The 21,383-nt window shown below is 34.6% G+C and overlaps 4 protein-coding genes across 5 annotated transcripts; 1 reads left to right on the top strand and 3 right to left on the bottom strand.

Annotated features, from left to right (window-relative positions):
* Positions 1-476: 476 nt before the first annotated feature.
* LOC133837205 (ecdysteroid-regulated 16 kDa protein) lies at positions 477-5,834 on the top strand. Of its 2 annotated transcripts, none has more exons than XM_062267882.1 (3): positions 477-589; positions 3,867-3,957; positions 5,172-5,834. In XM_062267882.1, exons 2-3 carry the CDS (start codon positions 3,873-3,875, stop codon positions 5,564-5,566), a joined length of 480 nt encoding a protein of 159 aa, XP_062123866.1. In that variant the 5' UTR covers positions 477-589; positions 3,867-3,872; the 3' UTR covers positions 5,567-5,834. The 2 variants fall into 2 exon arrangements, with proteins under 2 accessions (XP_062123866.1, XP_062123865.1); XM_062267881.1 differs by lacking the exon at positions 477-589 and adding an exon at positions 3,471-3,587.
* On the bottom strand, positions 5,588-13,256 carry LOC133837206 (neuropeptide CCHamide-1). The gene is made up of 4 exons (XM_062267883.1): positions 12,931-13,256; positions 9,157-9,192; positions 8,005-8,051; positions 5,588-6,602 (listed from the first exon to the last, which is right to left on the bottom strand). The coding sequence occupies exons 1-4, from the start codon at positions 12,992-12,994 to the stop codon at positions 6,405-6,407; spliced, it is 345 nt and encodes a 114-aa protein (XP_062123867.1). The 5' UTR covers positions 12,995-13,256; the 3' UTR covers positions 5,588-6,404.
* Positions 13,257-13,534: 278 nt separating this feature from the next.
* Positions 13,535-15,040, bottom strand: LOC133837207 (10 kDa heat shock protein, mitochondrial). Its single transcript, XM_062267884.1, has 2 exons — positions 14,883-15,040; positions 13,535-14,125 (listed from the first exon to the last, which is right to left on the bottom strand). The coding sequence occupies exon 2, from the start codon at positions 14,121-14,123 to the stop codon at positions 13,815-13,817; it is 309 nt and encodes a 102-aa protein (XP_062123868.1). The 5' UTR covers positions 14,124-14,125; positions 14,883-15,040; the 3' UTR covers positions 13,535-13,814.
* Positions 15,041-16,682: 1,642 nt separating this feature from the next.
* On the bottom strand, positions 16,683-20,730 carry LOC133838521 (pyrokinin-1 receptor). Its single transcript, XM_062269647.1, has 4 exons — positions 19,401-20,730; positions 18,098-18,315; positions 17,891-18,034; positions 16,683-17,827 (listed from the first exon to the last, which is right to left on the bottom strand). The coding sequence occupies exons 1-4, from the start codon at positions 20,242-20,244 to the stop codon at positions 17,777-17,779; spliced, it is 1,257 nt and encodes a 418-aa protein (XP_062125631.1). The 5' UTR covers positions 20,245-20,730; the 3' UTR covers positions 16,683-17,776.
* Positions 20,731-21,383: the final 653 nt, after the last annotated feature.

The following is a 21,383-nucleotide window of genomic DNA, read 5'->3' on the forward strand; positions in this document are numbered from 1 at the left end:
ATAAATTTGTGACATTGAATTGAAACTGAAAACTGAAAAAAAAAGAAGCAATTTCCTTGATGAAAACGTGATTAAATTCACATGTCCGCTTTTTGTGTGTTATAACAATCGGATAATAAACACGCTATATATTTAACTATAGGTTGGATTGAAAGAGCTGTTGAGATAGAGGATAAAACGATGTAGATACAAATGTATCTTATAGATACACTGTTTTATAGGGTATCTGCTCGTTGATCTGTGTCTACTTTTGCTTTGTGTGCGCAACAAAAGGCCGGAAATTTTCAATTCTGTCGCATGCGTAGCAAATACACAAAAAAACAACAAAAAACAACGACAACAAATCTGAAATCTTGTGTAAAGCGTGTAAAACGACGAAGCTCAAAACCGGCTCAGTCGCTTTTCAACAACAACAAAACATATAAAAAAATAAATAGTGAGCTTCATTGAGTCAGTTTGTCAAATTCTCATTTAAAGCCGAAGTCGATTTCGTTTTCGTTTTCGCTTTCAATTTTCAGTTTCAGTTTTCAGTTGCATTTCAAACCGTGATCAGAGCAGTCGACGCCTTTGAACAGAACTCGATCAAAATGTGAGTAACTTTTGCAGTTTTGTTTAGTTTTCATCGAGATTTGTGCTAAGCCAACTTTCTATATGTAAATTCCGTGAGACCTTTATTGATCGACTGATTGAATCGCATTTAAAATCCAACTCACGATCCCACTCAATTCAATTCAACTTCCTGACTTCGTGGCTTTTTATTGTTGAAAAGTGTGTAAATTGAGCTTCTGCTCAGAGTTCAACTACAAATCATTTTAATCTTTAACTAAACGCACATGTGCTGCATAATAATTGCGATCAGTTTCGTTATTTACCGACTGTTTAATGTAATTGAATAATTCCCTTTGTTTACAATGGATATTCTAGAGAATTAAACACTCTTTACTTACAGTGAATACTCCCAAAAGAGAATTGAATACGATAAGAACTTTTATTCAATTAGTCATCTTATATTTTGTCACTCTGCAAAGCTCAGTTTTCTGCTCTAAATATGTTGAAAAATATAAAAATCAGTTCACTTTACTGAATGCTAATTTATATTTTACTTATTTAATTAAATCAGTACTTCAAAGTTGAAATTCATAAAATAATATGCTGACAATTTTGAGAGAATTCATTAAAATGATAAGCAAAAATATAATTCAATACAGTTTTAACAACTAAACTAAATAATTAAACTAATTTAGAACATATTAAAACTTTATCATTATTATTTAGGTAATTATTTATTAAAGAAATCCAAAAGTATATAAAAAAGATTTATGCGCACTCATGAAAATCTTCAAAAATAGAATTCAGTGAAGTTTTTATAAGCAAACTTATTCATTTATATTATTAAAGTTTTAATAAGCCAATCCAATAATTTGTATTACTCAATTAAGTAATTAAATAAACAAACCTATTTATGTATATTATTCAATTAATATACTTGCTTATTAAAACTTCATTGAATTCTATTCTGTTTGTCATTTTGCGTCATATTTAAAAGTTTTGTGTGCAATTATAAAACATTGCCAGAATTTCAATTCAATGAAGGTTCAGTAACGAAACTTTTAAATTGAATACTTGAATATTATATTTAAAGACTTCAATACTTATTTATGAAATAACATAGCAAATAACAAAAACAAATCCAACCACAAATTGCTTTTGACTACTTTGAATAACATACAAGATCCGATTAATCTTTACCATTTCATAAATTCGTTTTGCTTAAACTGTATTAAAAAAAGTTGTTAATAATATTCATATTTACTATGCAAATGAACCATAAAGACACACCTTTAATAAGAAGTGTATTTCTACAGCCTTCAAAAAGCCAAAAATAAATATATTTTATGACACTATTTGCACATACTTGCAAAGTAAAAAAAAAAAACATTAGCAATAACAGCGAACATTGCAAAGAGAACTAAAAATCGCACATATTCATAGTATATACTATATGTACTGTAATATACTAGATATACATCACATATCTATAAGCATAGATACTATAGATACACAAATTTAGCTTCGTTTTGTTTTGAATGCAATTTGCACTAAAAGCATCTGTCTATCTATAAAAAGATGATTGATGATGCTTGTCAGCGAATAATTGTGCTGACAATGAGCTCAGTTTGCATGAGAGATCTATGAGGTAAAGTTCAGAAAGAAATACGAGTATGTGTGAGACAATGTTGTGGGATAATTAGAAGAGGGCAGATAATTAATGAGCAAATCAATGAGGCAAAAATGAAATGAGAAATTAAAAATATTTAATTGAGAAGGAAAATAATTAAGGAGCAGATCAATAAGGTTAATATTAGATGAAAAATGAATAATTAATCGATGTAAAAATTATGCTTTCTAATCAATATAAATATTCAAATCATATTATGGAGAATAACCGAAATTTTTGTATGGTTTCTATATACAAATTAATAAAATAATAAGAAATATCTTTACAATTTACAAAATATAATTAAACAGATAGAACATATTTGTATGTCTCGTATAATAAAATTATAAAGTCATACAAAATATTTTTTAATCTTCCATAACAAAGAAGCATTCTATATCTTTTTATTTCTAATAATTTAATTAAATGCTAAAAGATTTTAATACTTACTTAGGTAATAAAACCTATCTACAGGTTGATCAAAACCTTATTTAATTTAAGTACAATAAAAAAATTCGATTGTTCTTTAAACATTCAAAATTTCATCTTGCTTAAACTTCATTAAAAATGTTTCTTATATTGTTCATTTTTACTATGCAAATAACTTTTATATAGCCAATATTAAAAAATTGAAAAAAATCTATAAAAGAATTTTTAAATAGGTAGAACAGATTTATCACTAATTTGTTATACAAAGTAATAGAAATCTTAAAGTTAAAGATGCATCTATAATTGAGTATTTTTTGGCGTCTAAATGATAATATTTAATTTTCCATTTAATAGCAACGTTTTTTTTTTCAATTACCTACACAAAATCTGAGACTCGAACTTGACCTTGATCAGTCATTAGCACTTCCCATACTTCCATACTTCCATACGTCCAAATCTTCCCATTGTGCTCGAAGCCCAAATCGGCTTTAGGGAAGTACGAATACATGACTTGCACAGTTATGTTGACTGAGACTGAGCATTTGCTTTCGATATTTGTACAGCGTCAACAGCTGATGGAGAGTGTAAATGAACGCATCTAACAAATAAACAGCAAGTGAATAGAGTACAGTGAAGACACGCTAAGCGAATCAGAACTTTACTCTTGACAACGTCACGGATGCGTCCCAATTGAAGAGGCAATTCACAATTGCCATCGCTTTAGTATAGATATAGATAGCTATAGATATAAATATAGTTAATTGTATGCCACACGCATACGAAACTGCCAAAGAAATCGGTTAGCTTGATTAGTCAGCGATCTCAGAGCTAGTCTTATATGTATACGAGTATCTACTTTGAGTGTCGAGTCTTTTCAGTCTCCATTCAGTTGCGAGTCGCTCGAGTTGTGTTTTGTAATCGCGTTGATGCCAAAAGTGAAGTAAGATACAAAGTAAATTGTAAGCTACACTTTTATAGTGTTTGCTGCTGCGCAATTTGCAGCCAAAGATCGCCAAAAAGTTCAACTAGACTTTAGACTCTCGTGAGATGCGCTGAGTATCTTTGAGATACTTTTGCCTGCCGTTCACATTGCAATTTGGTTACACAAAAACAAAAACTGAGTCAAGGTCGATCTTTCGCTTGAACCGGTTTCTTTTTTTAATTTTAAGCGGTTTTAAAGTGTTTTTGTTTGTTTTATGTAATTTTGAATTTATTGCAGCTAAAAATGAGGAACTTTACTGCACTGCTGTTGATTGGCGCCGCGCTGCTAAGCTTGGCTCAGGCAACAGATGTCAAGCCGTGCCCCAAATGTAAGTTGACACTGTATAGTATATTTAATAGTATTTAGTATATACTATATAACTGTATTTGGTATCTGGTACTATAGTACATAGTCACAGTATAGTATATTGTATAATATTTATTATATACTATATACCGTATGTGGTATCTGGTATATGTATAGTGAGTGTATAGTCAGTATATAGTATATTGTATAGTATTTAGTTTTTACTATTTAGTAAAATAGAATATAGTATACAGTATATCAATATACTAACTCCTTTCATCATTCGATTTTCCATTATAGCTTAGTATATACTACATTATATGCTACATATGGTACATTAATATACCAACTCCTTTCTCGTCTCGCACTCTCAACTATAGTATAGTATAGTTACTCTCTAAAATACTATATACTATATATGGTATATTAATATACTTACTCCTTTCTTCTATATATCTCAGTTTTAGTTAGTATACTACATAATATATAAATATACTATATACTTTGAACTATATATGGTATATTAATATACTAACTCCATTCTTCTTTCACTCTCCCGGGTACAGTATAGTATAATATATACTAGATTGTGCACTATATACCATATATGGTATATTAATATACTAACTCATTTTTTTGTTTCGCTCTCCCAGCTGTAATATTGTATATATATGGTATTACTTACTCCTTTGTCCTATCGCTCTTTCAGTTTTAGTATAGTATACTATGTAATATATAAGTGTACTAAATACTATACTATATACTATCTATGGTATATCAATATACTAACTCCTTTCACCTTTCGCTTTCCCAGCTATACATAGTATAGTATAGTGTATACTACGCTATATACTATATATGGTATATTAATATACTAACTCTTTTCTCTCTCTCTCTCTCTCTCTGTCCCAGCTATAGCAAACTAAACTTACTCTCTAATATACTATATACTATAATTGGTATATTAATATACTAACACCTTCCTCCAATATCTCTCATCTATAGTATAGTATACTATATATTATATAAATATATAATATACTAGACTATATACTTTTGGTATTTTAATATACTAACTCTTTTTTACTTTCGCTCTCCCAGTTATAGTAGTAGTAGTGGTATATACTATATTAGGTTATATTAATATAACACTCATTTTTTCTTTCGCTCTTCCAACTTTTTTATGGTATACTATATAATACTTACTGACTTACTAACTCTCCCTCTCTCTCCCAGCCAAATCACGCGCTCTGACTGCTGAGGAGGTGACCATCTCGAACTGCCCGAAGAACAAGTGCATTTTGAAGCGCAACTCGGAGGCGAGCATCACGATGAAGCTGCGACCCGAACGCGACTTTACCGAACTCAACTCGGATATACAGGGTATCATCTTGGACGTTCCTTTGCCTTTCCCTGGCTACTATGGCACGAGTGCTTGTCCGCACATTTACGATGCGGCGGGCGAGAAGAAAGTCGGTTGTCCACTGAAAGCAGGCGAAACTTATACGTACAAGAATAGCTTTAAGATACTGCCCGTGTATCCGACCGTGAGTCTGGAGATACATTGGGGACTTGGGGATAAGCAGGGGGATGCTGCCTGCTTCCAGATACCCGCCAAAATCAAGGCTTAGAATTCTTTTTGGATTTGCGAGTCGAGTCAAGTTATAAGAATTTTATTAGAGTAACGTTTTTAGAGTTTAAGTTAAAGAGTGAAAAAATGTTCAATATTGCGGCATCCAGCCAATGACGCAATATTGTATGTGAATAATGTGTGTTTTTGTTGTTTTTTGTTTCTTTGTTTTGCACAATTGAACATTAAACATTAAATACAATATATGTATATGCATAATTAAAGAATAAGTGAGAAAAGAATAAAGAAGAAATGTATAAGAAACGAAAGCCAAGTGTAACTACTTATTTAAAATTTATTTGGTATACTCGTATATATGGTATATTTGTTGCAGTATGCAGTATATTTTGTTAATTTTTAGTTGCATCGTTTGCCAAAGCCAAAAAAACAACGTTGCGTATGCGCAACTTTTGTGCTTCTCATTTAATGGGGGCCACAGTGCAGATCACTCGCATGATGGCATAAATATCGTTTAATTGTTCGCGTTTCGTTGTGTGCGTGTGTACAGTGTGTGTGTTAGTGTGTGTGTGTGTGTATTGATGTGTGTTTGCGTGTCTGTTTAACATTTGCCGGTCAAAGTTCACTTCGCGAGTTCAAAGAAATCGCCAATTGGCAGCTGCTCAAGTTGTCGTTGTTGTTGTCGCTGTTGTTGCTGCTGTTGTTGTTGTTGTTGTTGTTGTTGTTGTTGTTGTTGTTGCTGCTGCTCTGCCTCGGCCATCGCTTGTTGCAACTTGCGCCAACTCTCAGCCGCATCTGCAGCATCGAATTGTCGCTGCAGCTGCCGCAGTTTGTATCGATGCTGACGCAGCAGCTGCGTCCATTTGCCATCGTTCACAACGTCACGCAACGCATTCCCCCTCGACGACGCCATCGCCCACTGCCACGCCCCGCTCGCTGGGCAGTGACAAGGCCGATGCAGTCAGCGGCAAATCGTTCAGCTTATTATTGTTCACATTGTTCACGTTATTGTTGTTGTTGCTCTCATCATCGTTGCTGCTCATCAATTGCTCAGCCAAGTTGTCGGCATAGGGAGGAGCCTAAAGTTTGAAAGTAGAACAAACAAATTGATCAGCAAAGATAACAAATTAAGTTGATAAGATAAGATTATTAAGATATGTTAACTATTTAAGTTGAAAGTTATGGAGAGGAAATACTGAAAATATTTTGAAATATTAAATTGAAAAAGATGACAAAGATATCCAAGATGTGGGAAGGAAATGCTGAAGATACTTTTAAAAAAGTTATTGATCATCCAAGATAACCAATTGAATCGAAATTTATGAAGTGGGAATGCTGAAGATATTTTAACGCATTCAACAAATTGTAGAGAAAGATAATCAAAGGAAATTCTGAAATCGATCAACAAATACAACTAAGATTTAAGAAAGCAATATTTATTGATAATTATTTATTGATAATTAATTGTTGGGGATTTAAGGAGAGGGAATGCTGAAGATATTTTGAAATGATCATAGATATTTTGAGATAATCAAGATGTGGGAAGGAAATGCTAAAGATACTTTCAAGGAATTGATTGCTCATCCAAGATAACTAATTGTAGAGAAATTTATGGAGAGGGAATGTTAAAGATATTTTGAAGCATTAAATTGATCAGCAAATTGTAGAGAATGATAAGCAAAGCAAATGCTGAAAATATTTTGAAATCGATCAACAAATTTAACCAAGATATGAGAAAGAAATGCTGAAAATATTTTAAGACAAATCCCTCTCCAAACTTTACGCTGCAAAACTATTTTTAGCTGGACTAGGCCTGGATTAGTAATGAAGATGAATTATAAATAAATTACGTTGTGAATAAAAATAAATTCAGTAGACATTCGCAAATTAAATCCATTCTATCTATCTCTCTCTAAGAAATTACAATTTATACCAACTAAGAATTTCTTATAAAAGAAAATAAACATTTTTTAAAATAATTTATTTAAGTAAAACTTGTTATTTAAATTCAAATTATAGACAACCTATTTTAATTAAAGCGTCCACTTATTATACAAATTTGAGTTGGAACTTAAATTCCTATCCAGAATTCTAAAAAAGGTTAATAAACCTGATTGTCTTAATGCAAGTCACAAAAAAGACAACTGAGTTATGGGCGTTGTGTGTCTTGTTGCTCAACGAGCAACGATTAACATTTAGTTCAAAAATATTAAGCACATTATTGGCCCGGAAATGTGACATTTAAATGCATTATTAAGATTAGCACAACTCGGCAATAAACGCTTCCTTAAACATTTGCTTAGTCAGCAGCATAAATTATACACACACGGCAAAAACGGCGCAATTTCATTTAATTTGGTTAAACCATTGATTTAGTTGTACACACAGAAATATTCATTCGAATACGTTCTTGGATAAGATTAGCTTAATCGCAATGATTTATGCTGGGGATCGATGATATTTGTGTAATTGATTACTCACCTGCTTAATTGCAATTGGCGGTCTGTTGCCCGAACGTTTGCCATGTGCTGCAAAAGTGGGGAAAATTTGAAGGTGAAACAATTAAGAAAGCTACAGTCGAGTGTGTGAAAACTAACCATTGTAGTTATAGTATAAATATACCAAGTAAATATACCGCAAAAATAGTAAAAATATACTAAATGCTATATTTGGTATATTGGCATAGTACTATATTTAAGCAACTGTGAGAAACCCGCAGCCCATTGTGAGTAAAAGTATAAATATACCAAATTAATATACCACAAAAATACTAAAATTATACCAAAGACTATATTTGGTATATTGATATAGTACTATATTTCAGCCCATAAGAAGCTAAAGTCGAGTTTTTGCGCATTGTGAGTTAAAGCAAATCAGTGCGGTTTTAATTTAAAAATATACCATATTAAAATACCACAAAATACTAAAAATATACCAAAGTCTATATCTGGTATATTGACAAGGTTCTACGTTTATGCAACTCTGAGATACCCGCTACGCATTGTGAATAAAAACGCGGCAGTTATTTTTAAATGTACCCAATTAATATACCGCAAAAATACTAAAAATATTACAAATGCTATATTTGGTATATTGATTTAGTACTAAGTTTAAGCAACATAGTGCGGTATTAATTTTATTAATATACCACAAAATACTAAAAATATACCAAATGTCATATTTGGTATATTTATTTAGTATTACATTTAAAATATACCAAGGTATTTCTTTGGTATATTTTTATAGAAGTACATTCAAAATATACCATAGGCTATATTTGGTATATTTATATAGTAATACATTTAAAAAAAATACTATAGTATATTAAAATATACCATTTCTGGCTTCCAAAATACTCTTGCTTTTCGATTTTTATCGATTTGGGGGGCGAAAGTGGGCGTGGCAACATTTTGATACAAACTTCAGTAAGTCTCTAACTCATATACTCTTTGAGATGGAGGTTTTCACACGGACAGACAGATGACGGACATGGCTATATGATGCTGATCAAGACAATATATACATATTTTATGCGATGGGAGATGCCCTCGTCTGCTTATAGAATACCCTTTTACTCTATGAGTAGCGGGTATAATTAGCTCAAAAAAAAAAGAAAGCTAAAGTCAAACTTACCACCCCAGCACGAATGTCCATATTCCAAGCAGGAGCCTGCAAAATAAATGATATATAATTTAGCATAAATCATCATCAAATTTATGATCGTTAAATAGCTGAGGAATGGGAATTTATGTGGCAAGCAATGAGCCACATGCTGAGCTGCAGCGAAAGGGGCGAAAAAGGGCTTAAAAAGTCAAAGCAGCGGGGCAAATGTCTTGGCTTCAAAAGTTAAAGGTTGCCGCTGTTGGCTCTTGTTATATTGTTATTATTTGCTGTTGCTGTTGCTGTTGCTGCTGCTGTGTCGTCACCTTTGATATATGGCGAACATTACAGAGATTCGTATAGAGGTATAATAATAATGTGTGTTGAAAGCAGCACTCAGCACTCAGAACTCAGCTGCGTGGTTAACACGCAGGATAAGAGAGAGAGAGAGCAGCTATTATGCAATGTCCTTGATGCAGCATCGCATTGTGCGGCCAGAGAAACTAATCGTCCAAATGGACGTCAACACAAAAGACTTTTGCATGGCTCACATGTCAGAGCGAGGCGTCAAAAAAGTCACCATAAGAGCAGCTGGGGACATTCGTTGAACGCTTTACGCAACTCTCATCTCCTAAGCAACAAAAAAAGCGAAGGAGAGACCAAAGACCAGCAGCTGCTGCACTAGAGACAAAGAGAGAGAGAGAGACTTTTGCATAAGCCCATAAATAAAAATAAATGTTCTATCACGTTGACTCTATCTATGACTCCTCTTCAACTATTGTTGTTGTTGTTGTTGCTAGCCATATGTGTTAAACGTGTAATCATTTGTCAATTACTTAAACCGTGGATTAATTGCGTTGACTGGCAGCCCAGACCAAACAGAGACGCCCATTTGAACCATCAGCGATAACCGCATTCGATAGAATCAACTGCGGTTCGCTTTGCTGTCATTAAAATGGCTAGCAAAGGAGCCAAAGGACTTTCTCTTGAGAGCCTCTAATTAACATGCTCATCCAGTTTAATGGGCCACAGTCCAGACCCGTGTCATTGTGTGCTCCATTTGTGTGTTGGCGTTGACCCTCTTCTTCTTTTGTTGTCTTGTGTGTGTCTTGACTTTACTTTTTTTTAATGGATCGTCAAAGTTGAAACTGTTGCGCCATCGGGCTATAAACCGATTTTTAATTGTCTCTAAAAATATCTCAGCTTGAATCCGACACTGATTTAACATTTATTTTCTTTTTGGGGAAATCACACTTGAAAGTGATTCAACAACTTTACTATTTTATTTTAACCTATTCGCATTCTCTCATTGTTAACATAAAGAGCATCTATCTTTAATCTTTTCATGCTTGTGAAACTTAATTTTTAATTAGATGGCTCAATAAAAAAACGCGATTCTAGATAATTAATGAAGCATGCATTATGTGTATAATTAGTCAACACATATTAAACTAGCTTCTCACATTAACTTTTAAGAATCTAACAAACAGCTATATGAGAAAATAGAGTTAGTTAGTGCAAACTTTGAAGCTATAATAATAAGCTAATATTATAATTAATATCAAATGTATTCACTTGATTTAATACCCAAGAAAATATTAAAATATAAGCCAATAAACCCAATTTAAGTAATTTTTTTAAAAACTGCAATAATTTTTTTAATAATAAATAAAATTATTTAAAATACTAAAGAAGAAAGTATACCAGAAATATATATTGTAGATTAATTATTCAATATTTATGAAGCAAAACAAATATATAAAAAAAATATAAATTTGCAGTGTTGACTGATGTTAAATAGAAAGATTTATGATGTAGATGAAATTATTAAAACAATAAATATTTAATATAAAATATATTCTTAAACCAAAAAGAGAATAATCAAAGTTTTAAAAAATGTAATTTAATAGTTCTCAATGTTTTTTCAATATTAATAAAAGTATTATACAAATTAATTTCATTGAAATTTAAAGTGTTGACTAATAAATATTTTCATTAATTCCTGAAATGACTTTTATTTTAAATATAAAAAAAAACTTTAAAAAAAAATAATGAAGGTAAATTAATATTGTTATGTTGCCTAATGTAAAAAGAATATATTTCGGTATTTAAATTTAAATCAATATTTAATTAGTTACCTTATTTTCTCTTTCTATTTATGTAATTGAAATTTAAACCAATATTTAATTATTTAACTTGTTTTCTCTTTCTACTTTCATATATATTGAGTATTATTCATTCTCTCCCTCCCTAGCCCCCCCTCCGTTGCTTATCTGTTTGACAACCTGAACCTAACCCAACCGAACGATCTATGACTTATCAACAATGCGCTTCAAAGGCAAACGCCGCCAATAATTACAATCTTAACTGGAACAATAGGTTGTGCTCGTTGCCTCCTGCTATCGCCTAATACCATGAGTATCGCTGTTGTTGTTGCTGGTTGCTGGTTGTTGGTTGTTGGTTGTTGGTTGTCGAGGATAAGCATAACCCGAACTAAGCCTCAACCACAAAACCCGCCCACAACACGAGTTGAACAAGCGCAATTGCAGCGGTGTCGATTTGACGCCTGCAGGCGGCACAGCTTGAGTTTTTCACACGTTTTTCCGCTGTGTCACCAAATGCTCTTATTGTTGTTGTTTTAGTTGTTACTGTTGGCAAAGTCCCTTTAGTTGTTGTTGTTGTTTGGCACGCAGTTTGGATTAATTTACGACTGCAATTAAAATCATTGGGGCATTTGCAAGCATTTTCGTCTGACAATCGAGCCAGGTGACAACACGTAACGTAACCAAATTAGGCGGGCGCGAAGGCGGACGTGGGCGTGGCACAACTTATTAGGTGGGCGAGACCAAAGAGCAACAGGAAAATGTGCATAAAATAGATAATGCGCATTACAATTTGTAATAACAATACATATTAATAAGGTAGTTGGCCAGTTTATGGCCTACATTGATACGGCAAACGGGATACGGATACGTGGCCGATATCGTTTGAGGCGATATCGCGGGGAATTCTAAGCAGGAATTTCAATGACGCATACAAAAATTCGCAATTTACACAAAATATTGCAGCATACTTTTAGGCAGCGTGTGGAAATATTTCCTAAGTGGGAAGACTGTGCGATCGCTGCTTATAACTTAATATCTGTGAGTTTATAGAAATTGTTCAGAAACTAGAAACATATTTTTTAAATTATAAAATATATAGTTGTAAATTTAACATGTTAAATTGAAAACAACAAAATACAATTAATAAGAATATCTTGTCATTCTATAATATTTTATGCAGCATACTTTTAGGGCGTGGACAGAAATAGTATATAATAAACATTTTCGATCGCTGCTTATAACTATGAATAGTGAATTTATAGAAATTGTTCAGAAAGTCTAATTTCATATTTAAAATAAAAAAATTACTTGATTGCCATATTCTCTTTCCATGTTGTATTAAAAATACAAATAAAAATTTATGTAGAAGTCATTGTGTAAAATTTAATGTTGCATACTTTCCGGCTGGCTAAGAAATTTGCCTTGGCTTTCAGTTTAGTTCCTATACAAATTTTTAAATGAATTAATATTTAAAGTAATTAACTTGTCAACAAGTTTTTTATATTTTCGTAGGAGGAAATCACAGTTCTCATAAATGAACTCACTGTGACTCACGCTTTGAATACTGAATGAATCGAATAAAAAACGCAGCGCAAAGCAAAGCTTGCTTAATTAAATTAGCGAATTGAATCTCAAGTTTCATTCATTGAATTTTTCACACCATGTTTAATTTAGAAATTAATAGAATTTTTCTACAAATTACCTGTCACTAAAGTGAAGAGCACCAGAAATACCAAAATAGTCCAGTTGAATTTGTTGTACCACATTTTGAACAAGATCTTTTCGACTTTACTACTTTCGACGGCGATGCACACACAAAACTTTTGACACAATTTTCGACTATCCCAATTGAATCTGATAGGTTTTCTTTTTAAACGGAGTTTGCAACTTTCTCTAATGCACTTGCCGAAGTAGGAAAAGTTTCGTGTGTTGTGTTTTGTTCGTTGGTATCAACTACTGCGTATGGGTTAGAAACACTTTTCGAATTGCCAACAAAGTGCGGTAGACTAGCGGCTTTTATAGCTAGACAGCAGAGGCAGCAGTGTTACCGTTACCGTTTGAACGCAGTACAGAACAGAAGAGAGATAACGACAGCCAATGCGAACGCAAACGAAGAACGATACGAGGACGCCAACGCACGAAGCAAGAGCCGCCAATGAGAGTTGCGAATGTGGCAGCAACAGGCTGACGTATGAAAATGGGAGGCAGAGAGTGGGTGGAGAGAATGTTGGAATGTTAACAACTTGTTGCAACTGCCACACATGCTGCATGCCGCATGTTGCAAGTCAACAAAAACACCTTTTCGATTCATGCTTTCAAACGCAAAAGGGAACAATTGTTTATTATTCGTGTACTTACTAACTAAATGTTTATAATTGTATTGGAATATTGTAATATTGGAATTGTCGCCGTTTCGTGTTTAGCTACCAAATACAACATTTCATCAATCATTTAGTTTCGAACGCAGCTGTCTTTTTAACCTCTTGTGTGTGTAGTTGTGGAGATTCATTTAGATTCTTTTCTTTTTGTGTATAGCTGTGTTTAGTGTATGGCGGCCTCAAACTCGAATATCGCTTGACAAACTCGTTACTCTAGCTTAGCCAGAATATCTCCCTCGCGGAACAAAACGTATTCACGCTTGTCATCCATGTCTACCTTGGTGCCTCCGTATTTGGGCAGGAGAACGCGATCTCCCTCCTTCACGGCCACTGGAAGATGACCAGCTCCAGCTGGATTGCGAGCACCGGGTCCCACGGCGACAACGACGCCTTCCATCTCCTTGGGAACGGACTCCTCTGGAAGAAGAATGCCACCAGCTGTGGTTGTCTTCACCTCAGCGCGCATGATCAGAATGCGATCCAGCATCGGAATAACTTTCTTAATAACGCTTGACATGGCTGCACAATGAAGGAAAGTAAAAATGAATAAACAAAACAAATAAAGATAATTGAATATAGAAAAATTTAAATCCTCAAATTTTCAAAATAAATTATTTGTAAAAATCGAAAAGAATGGTGGCTCTATTGAATAAAAAAATAAATAAAAAAAAGTTAAAAGGCAAAACAAAAAATATTAAAAATCAATCGACAAAAATGTTGACTTTTATATTGGATCCTAAGCAATAAAATAATTGTATTTTAAATATTAAGAAACAACAAAAAACATCAAAAAAAATTTAAAAATCGAAAACGAGGCAAAACAATCTTAAAAAATTTTATATTACAAAAAATTAAATGTAAAATATGTAAAATTGACAAAAATTTACGGAATAAATGTTTAAAAATCTGGCAAAATTTTCTAAATAAAAAGAAAAAAATAAAATAAAGTATAGAATGGAATTTCCAATTAATTCAGAATAGCTAAGACTTTTGCTTAATTGAATATTAAAAAACTGAAAATCGATCACAAAAAAAGTTTGTAAGTCAATTACAATTAAATTTTCTAAACAAATCTAAAATATTGTAAAAATCGACACAAAAATAGATATTAAACAATTTAAAATCGAGCAATCTTTTAAATATAAAATTTGTATACATCGGCAACATTTAAATATTGAAAAAATTAAAAACAATTCTTATTTTATGATCAAACAAAAAAACTCAGAAAAGTGAATTCATTTCTTGTTTGCACACTTTAAAAAAATCTTTGACTCACCAAATTATTTTTGATTTTCTTATTTTTAGTTTTTTTTTTTTTAATTTTAGGACCTTTCAGCTCTAACACCCAAAGCAGAATGACCGTAAAAGCTTCTGTTGTTTAGTAAATTATAAATTTGCAGGCCTACTTGATTTACAACATTTTGATTAACTTTTTTATTCACATTTCATCAACTCCAAAGTCAACTGTGATTTGGGTTCACTCTAAAAAGTTGTCATGCCAAACAAAGTGTTTACATTCTTGTCGCAATTGCGTTTAAAGCAGCTTATTAAAAATGAATTTGTGTAAGTGAGAGTGTGTGTGTGAGAGAGTGGGTGTGTGAGAGAGTGGGTGTGTGTGTGTGTGTGTGCAGCGTTGAGTGTGTTAGAAATAAGTTACTTGGCATTTACGCTTCTGTTCTGCTGAAATTCCCACGCTGCAAACGTCAGCGCCACCTGTTGGCACTACCGCGTACTAACTACTGTATGCGTGTGTCTGCGGTTTCATATAAGCATGTGTGTATGTGTGTGTGTGTTTCCTGTTTAGCTTCTTGCAGGCAGAGTTAATTCCCTCGCAATTTTTTCGCCCGCATTTTTTTTTGCTTGCTGTTTTTTGTTGTTTATTTATTCTGTTATTGCTGCTGCTGCTTTGCTGGTTGTTTCTTTTGCTGTGTTGCTGTTTCCCGACTCGCTCGTAAATCAAAATATTTCACACTTTCTACGTCATTTTGCGGGCGGCTTCTCTGTCAGTGGGTGTGTCTGTATGACAGTCTCTCACTCTCTCTGCGTGTGTGTGTGTGTGTGTTAGTGGATCATTTCATTTTGCTTCTTTTTTGTGTATTATTCCATTGGCTTTTTGGTTTTTGTTCGTTGTACATTGTACGTGACGTACATGGAAACTTTTTATATACCCTAAGCGCAGCGTATATAATTACGATACCCTGTAAAAGTGAAGGTCACAACTACTGTCTACAAGTTACCTAACTTACCATCAAGACTGAGCATTTTCTAGCTGCTTAAGCCTTTTTCTCTCTTTACTAGCTTTGCAAAAAGTTTCTTCTCTATTTCTCTCTCTTTTTTTATCATTTTCCAAAAACAAACTCTTATCACTTCAATAGCAGACGTAATACATTTATGATTGAATTCGACGAATCAACAGAAACGTGCTCAAACACAGCAAAGCAATCACAGCGTTTGTTTCTCAATTCACACTAAAATGTTGCATACTTTCAGGGGCATGCATAACCAGTTGTCATATTAAGTATACGCACTGAGTGTTGGCAACTTGATAAAACAAATTTGAAACTCCATTTTATTATAATTATTTGGTTTTTTACCATGAAATATAAAAATATATATAATATAAATATTTAATTTCCTTTCTCCAGGGTATTTCTTGGCCATCAACTCACTTTAAACGCTGTCACATCTGCTTGGTACCAGTTTTTTTGGACTTTATGGTGTTTATGGCATGCTGCGCTTTGGATTCCACATATCAAAATGACGCATTTTGTGTAGAATTTATGAGCACAGCGAGGAAGTACGCAAACCCTCACACTCAGACGTAAGCAAACGCTGTGAAAAAGGGATGCAGTAGCTAGGGGTGTGAACCCAATCACACTTGCAAAACAAAACAACAAAAAATAAAAAGGGTAAGCGTGTGGACTTTGTCTTGGGCAATCAGTCCATTTGTTTGATTGCATTTTCATACCAAATGCACTGCTTGGCACACATTACTCATACGTCGCGTTGGCAGTCCTTGGGCGATTATCAGGCACAATGATTAGACGTCTGGGGAGCAGAAGGAGGCGTAAACCGTGTGCATCATTAGCATATTATTTATGCATGCAGTTGGCATTCACAGTTCCACAAATGCAAATCGATAAAAAAAAAGATTGTTTTTGTTTATGCGCATTTCTTTGAATTCAAATCCGAATTTGCACTTTAATTGCGCTGACATCTTAAAGAGCCAAAAATAGTCAACTTGCCTTTGAAGCCTTAGCAATGCAATAACCAAATTACATTCTCTATTTATACAAGAATTTTATTTTGTTGTTCTTTTATTTGTTTACAAACATTTGACTTTACAGCAGACAGAAGCACTTTAAGCGACCCGCTCCAACTTTTTCTTAGCCAGGGTCAGTTTTAGCTTTCCGCTCAATTTCCCCCGGGTTGATGCTTTTAAAAAAGAAAAACAACATCAATCAATCAATCATTTCTCTGCTTTGTTTGTCGAACAAACTTGAAAGCTAAACTTGGTTAAAGCTATTTTAAAACTACAATAATTATTATTGTTACAGTTTGTTCAAAGTGTTATACTTATGTTATTTTAAAAGAGAGCATAAAATGAAATCACAGTTCTGATTAACACATGTTTCAATTATCGAGTGGCTACTGTCAATGGAAACTGTGCGAAAATAATTCAAAGTGGAACCTGTCAATTTCTTAGATAAATATAATTATCTAGATAGCTTTAATTGAATGCCTTCGGTAATTAATTATATTAGTTAAAAAATATTTCATATTTTAGTTTAAGATAAGAAATACACCGTAAAATAATTATACTGAGATGCGATAGACTAGCTCAAAAGAATTCAATACGGAACGGAGGGAAAATTATGAATATTAAATGCTTGATAATTGCAGTGCCTCAAATAAGTATAAATAATAATATATGTAAACGCTTTGGTAGCAGCAGCAAACAACAAAATCGAAACAATAATAACAACAAAAGTCAACAACAAGAACTAAGTGGAAAACAATGCGGCTAATGTGTGTTATAAACAAATGATAAATTAAAATAAATTAACACTAGGAAGCAGAAAACTGCACAAATACGATTCATAAATATCGATACGACGAGAGTAGCTCGCAAAATATAAATCAACTGCAATTAGTTTGCAATTGTTCAAATTACGAAACTAGTTGTGACTTGGCTTGAAGCAGCCGTTCGTTGAGAGCCGTCTACAAAAAGAGAGAGAATGAGTGAATGGAATATTACTCATACGCCGGGTGTCTGGCACTTACCTGCATGATCGTCGGCTTCGACTCGCTGGATTCACGTTGCGTATGCGTGGATGAATTAAGCGTAGCAGTGCGACGCAAGCGTCGCGATTCAAGTTGTCGCGAGTTCAGCGAGCCCTTCGAATACTTTTTGCCCAGCAGCACAGCCTAGAAATAAAAGAGAGAGAATGAGAATGAAAGTGAAATAAACAGAGAAAAGTTCTAACTCACCTTGAAGGCCTCGCGAAACTTGTTGCTCATCAAGTTGTAGAGCAGCGGATTGATGCAGGTGGAGAGATAGTAGAGCACACCAGAGACATATGTCATCACCGTGTAGAGGAATTCATGCTGATCATGCAGCTGGGCGCCACGGGCGGGCGCATAAATGGCAATCAGTCGCTGGGCGTGGAAGGGGGCCCAACACAAAAAGAAACAGATGACAACGGCAACTGTCAAATACACACAGAAAACACAAAACAATTGCAAATACTCTCATGAACTCAATGCGATGTCTGTCTGTCTTTTATTTCGGCACACACGCGCCTCATATATAAATGATACGACGAGGCGATAAATTGGCCAGTGAATGGCTGATTAAACGTGTCTGCTGCGGCCACTTGCTGTGCGCGCAGATAAATGCGGACACTTTGGGACACAGCCGGGTGGCCATTTGGCACATTTATGCATAATTTGTAAGCCTTTTTTGTACCCGCTATCCAATTGGGTATAAGGGTATTATAGCTTTGTGCAGTATTTATGATTCATGAAAATTTGGATGCGATCCGACTAAAGTTGGCGGAGTTATTCAAGAAATTCTTCTGGTTTTATTTTCTTTGTATGACAATCCAGTATATTTTGCACTATACATCAATATACCAAACATATTATTATAATTTTAGTATTGTTGCGGTATAATAATTTGGTATATTTTGTAAGCTCTGGTATGTTTTGAATGTAGTACTATATAATATGACAAAAATATTCTTTGGTATATTTTTAGTATTTTGCGGTATAATAATTTGGTATATTTTATTCGCTATGTTATATTTTGAATGTAGTACTTTATCAATATACCAAATATCTTCTTTGATATATTTTTTTAGTATATTTGCAATATATTTTTTCGGTATATTTTATACGCTATGGTATATTTAAAATGAAGTACTATATCCAAATACCAAATATATCTTTCGGTATATTTTTAGTATTTTTGTGGTATATTAATTCAGTATAATTGTGGTATTTTGTGGTATATTTTAGATGCTATGGTATATTTTAAATTAAGTACTTTATCCAAATACGAAATATAGCTTTCGGTATATTTTTAGTATTTTGTGGTATATTAATTTAGTATAATTTTTGTGTATTTTAATAAATATGTCATACTGAATTTCGGTATGTTTTAAGTATTTTTGAGGTATATACGTTTGGTATATTTTAATAAATATACCACACTGTGTTGCTTTTATTCAAAATAGATAGCGGGTATCCCAGAGTCGAGCATACTCGATTGTTGCTTGCTTTGATAACTTACCCAGCATCCTCAGCACTCGACGCGTGCCATAATGATTGAGGCGTCCACGCACCGAGCTCAACTGCGGCCCAGTGCCAGAGTAACGATAGAGTATGGTGTCACTTTGCACCGCTTTAAGTGGCTGGGGACGTCTCTGAGTGCCAACTGCGCCTCCGCCGCCAATGACATTCGAGCGATAGAGATGCAAGCCGATGAACAGATACAGCACCAATATAATTGACATTGGAGCAAAGAAGAAGATGAAGGTGGACAGCTGAAAGGAGTGTTGGATGATCACACGCACCACAACACACTTGTCCACACCGGCGTAATTGTTGATGCCAAACTGTGCTGCCTGAGGAATGGCCGTGAGCACGGCCAGCAGCCAGATGAGCACAATGATGCGAATGGCGCGACTTAGTTTGCTCATTGCCTGACCGAGAAACGGATGACAAATGGCCATGTAACGTTCCACGGTGAATGCGGTGATGGTGAGCACTGTGGCATTCGCTGAGGTCTCAGCGAGAAGTCCACGGCCGATGCAAAAGTATTCCCCAAAGACATACGGATACTTGGACCAGATGAAGTACATCTCTTGGGGTACACCGGAGAGGAGGAGCATGAAATCGGAGATGGCCAGCGAGAAGAGATAATAATTGGTGGCTGTGTGCATGGAGCGATTCTTTTTGATGACAATGCAGGTGCTGATGTTGCCGACGACGCCGGTGAAGAAGATCAGGCAATAGACAACGGTCACGGGTATCACAATGCCAAGCGAATCACGTTGGGGGCCAAGCAGCTGGGCGATGGCAGCGTCGCTGAGATTGCTCGCAGTTGGCGTCGGAGGAGGAGGCGGAGGCGGCATGTTGACTGTCTGTTTGGAATTTCTCGTTTAGCGCTTTGTTTATATTTTTTCAAAATTTCCACTTGCTAGAATTCCGATATTGGATTTTGATTCGCCGTTTAAAACGTTGGGCAATGTCTCCACTGCCTCCTCTATGCTAATTATTATAATTTGATGTCACGACCGACGAAAAATAAAACAGTAGTAACAGCAGCGATAGCAATAGCAGTGGCGCATTCCCAGAGACCGTTTCGCGTCTCTCCACACGCAACATATATCTCCAACCGTACCGTACACGGAGTAGAACCCCGCTCCAGACAGACTAACGAACTAACTGTCTGCTGTGTGGTTTCACTTGATTACGAGTATAACCGCAAAAACTCAACACGTATTCAACATGTTCAAGATGGAAAGTTGAAAAGTTCAGGTAACCGCGAGTGTGTGTTTGTGCCGTGTTTATATATAGGTTATAAATCTTATATCCGTACCGCAATCCGAACCGTACGCCAGCTCGCTCTGAACCTGTCTGATAAGCAGCGCGCGACAATTCCATTCAGATTTCTATCTCTGCTGCTGTTGCTGCTGCTGCCTCAGCTGGCGTCGCTGCTGGTTGACATGTGCATGCTCATAAGTATTTCGCTCTCAGCTTGATTTTGTTAGTGACATTTTCATTTTTCTGTTTTCTGTTTTTGTTGCTTTGGCAGCCCCCCCCAGCCAAGAAAAACAACGGCAACCAGCGAACGACGAACGACGAACAGAAACCCCAAAAAAATTGAGGAAAATTAAACGGCGAAATAAGTTTTGGCGAATGCGTTTTCACATTTCCACATTTCCACTTCCTCTCGTGACAGTTTTGTGGCTGATGAGTGACATTTTCCCTTGCCCCTGTCATATATTCATTCATTTATTTTATTTCGTTTAGCGCCACACACACACACACACACGCTAACTAACTAGCTCCTCAGTGTCTTTTCCAACTACCTTCTCCTCTTCTCAATTGCTGTTGTCAAAGTGCGTGCGTTGCCTTCGTAATAGTCAAACACACACATGAACACACACCCACACACTCACACCCACTTGGTGTGTGTTCTTCCCCGTTTGAAAAGCTTTGAACTAACTTTGTCAAAGTGCTTGCACGCGTGCTTTTTTATAAAGCTCTG

Source organism: Drosophila sulfurigaster, chromosome 2R (assembly GCF_023558435.1).
Source record: "Drosophila sulfurigaster albostrigata strain 15112-1811.04 chromosome 2R, ASM2355843v2, whole genome shotgun sequence".
In the NCBI taxonomy this organism is placed as follows: domain Eukaryota; kingdom Metazoa; phylum Arthropoda; class Insecta; order Diptera; family Drosophilidae; genus Drosophila; species Drosophila sulfurigaster.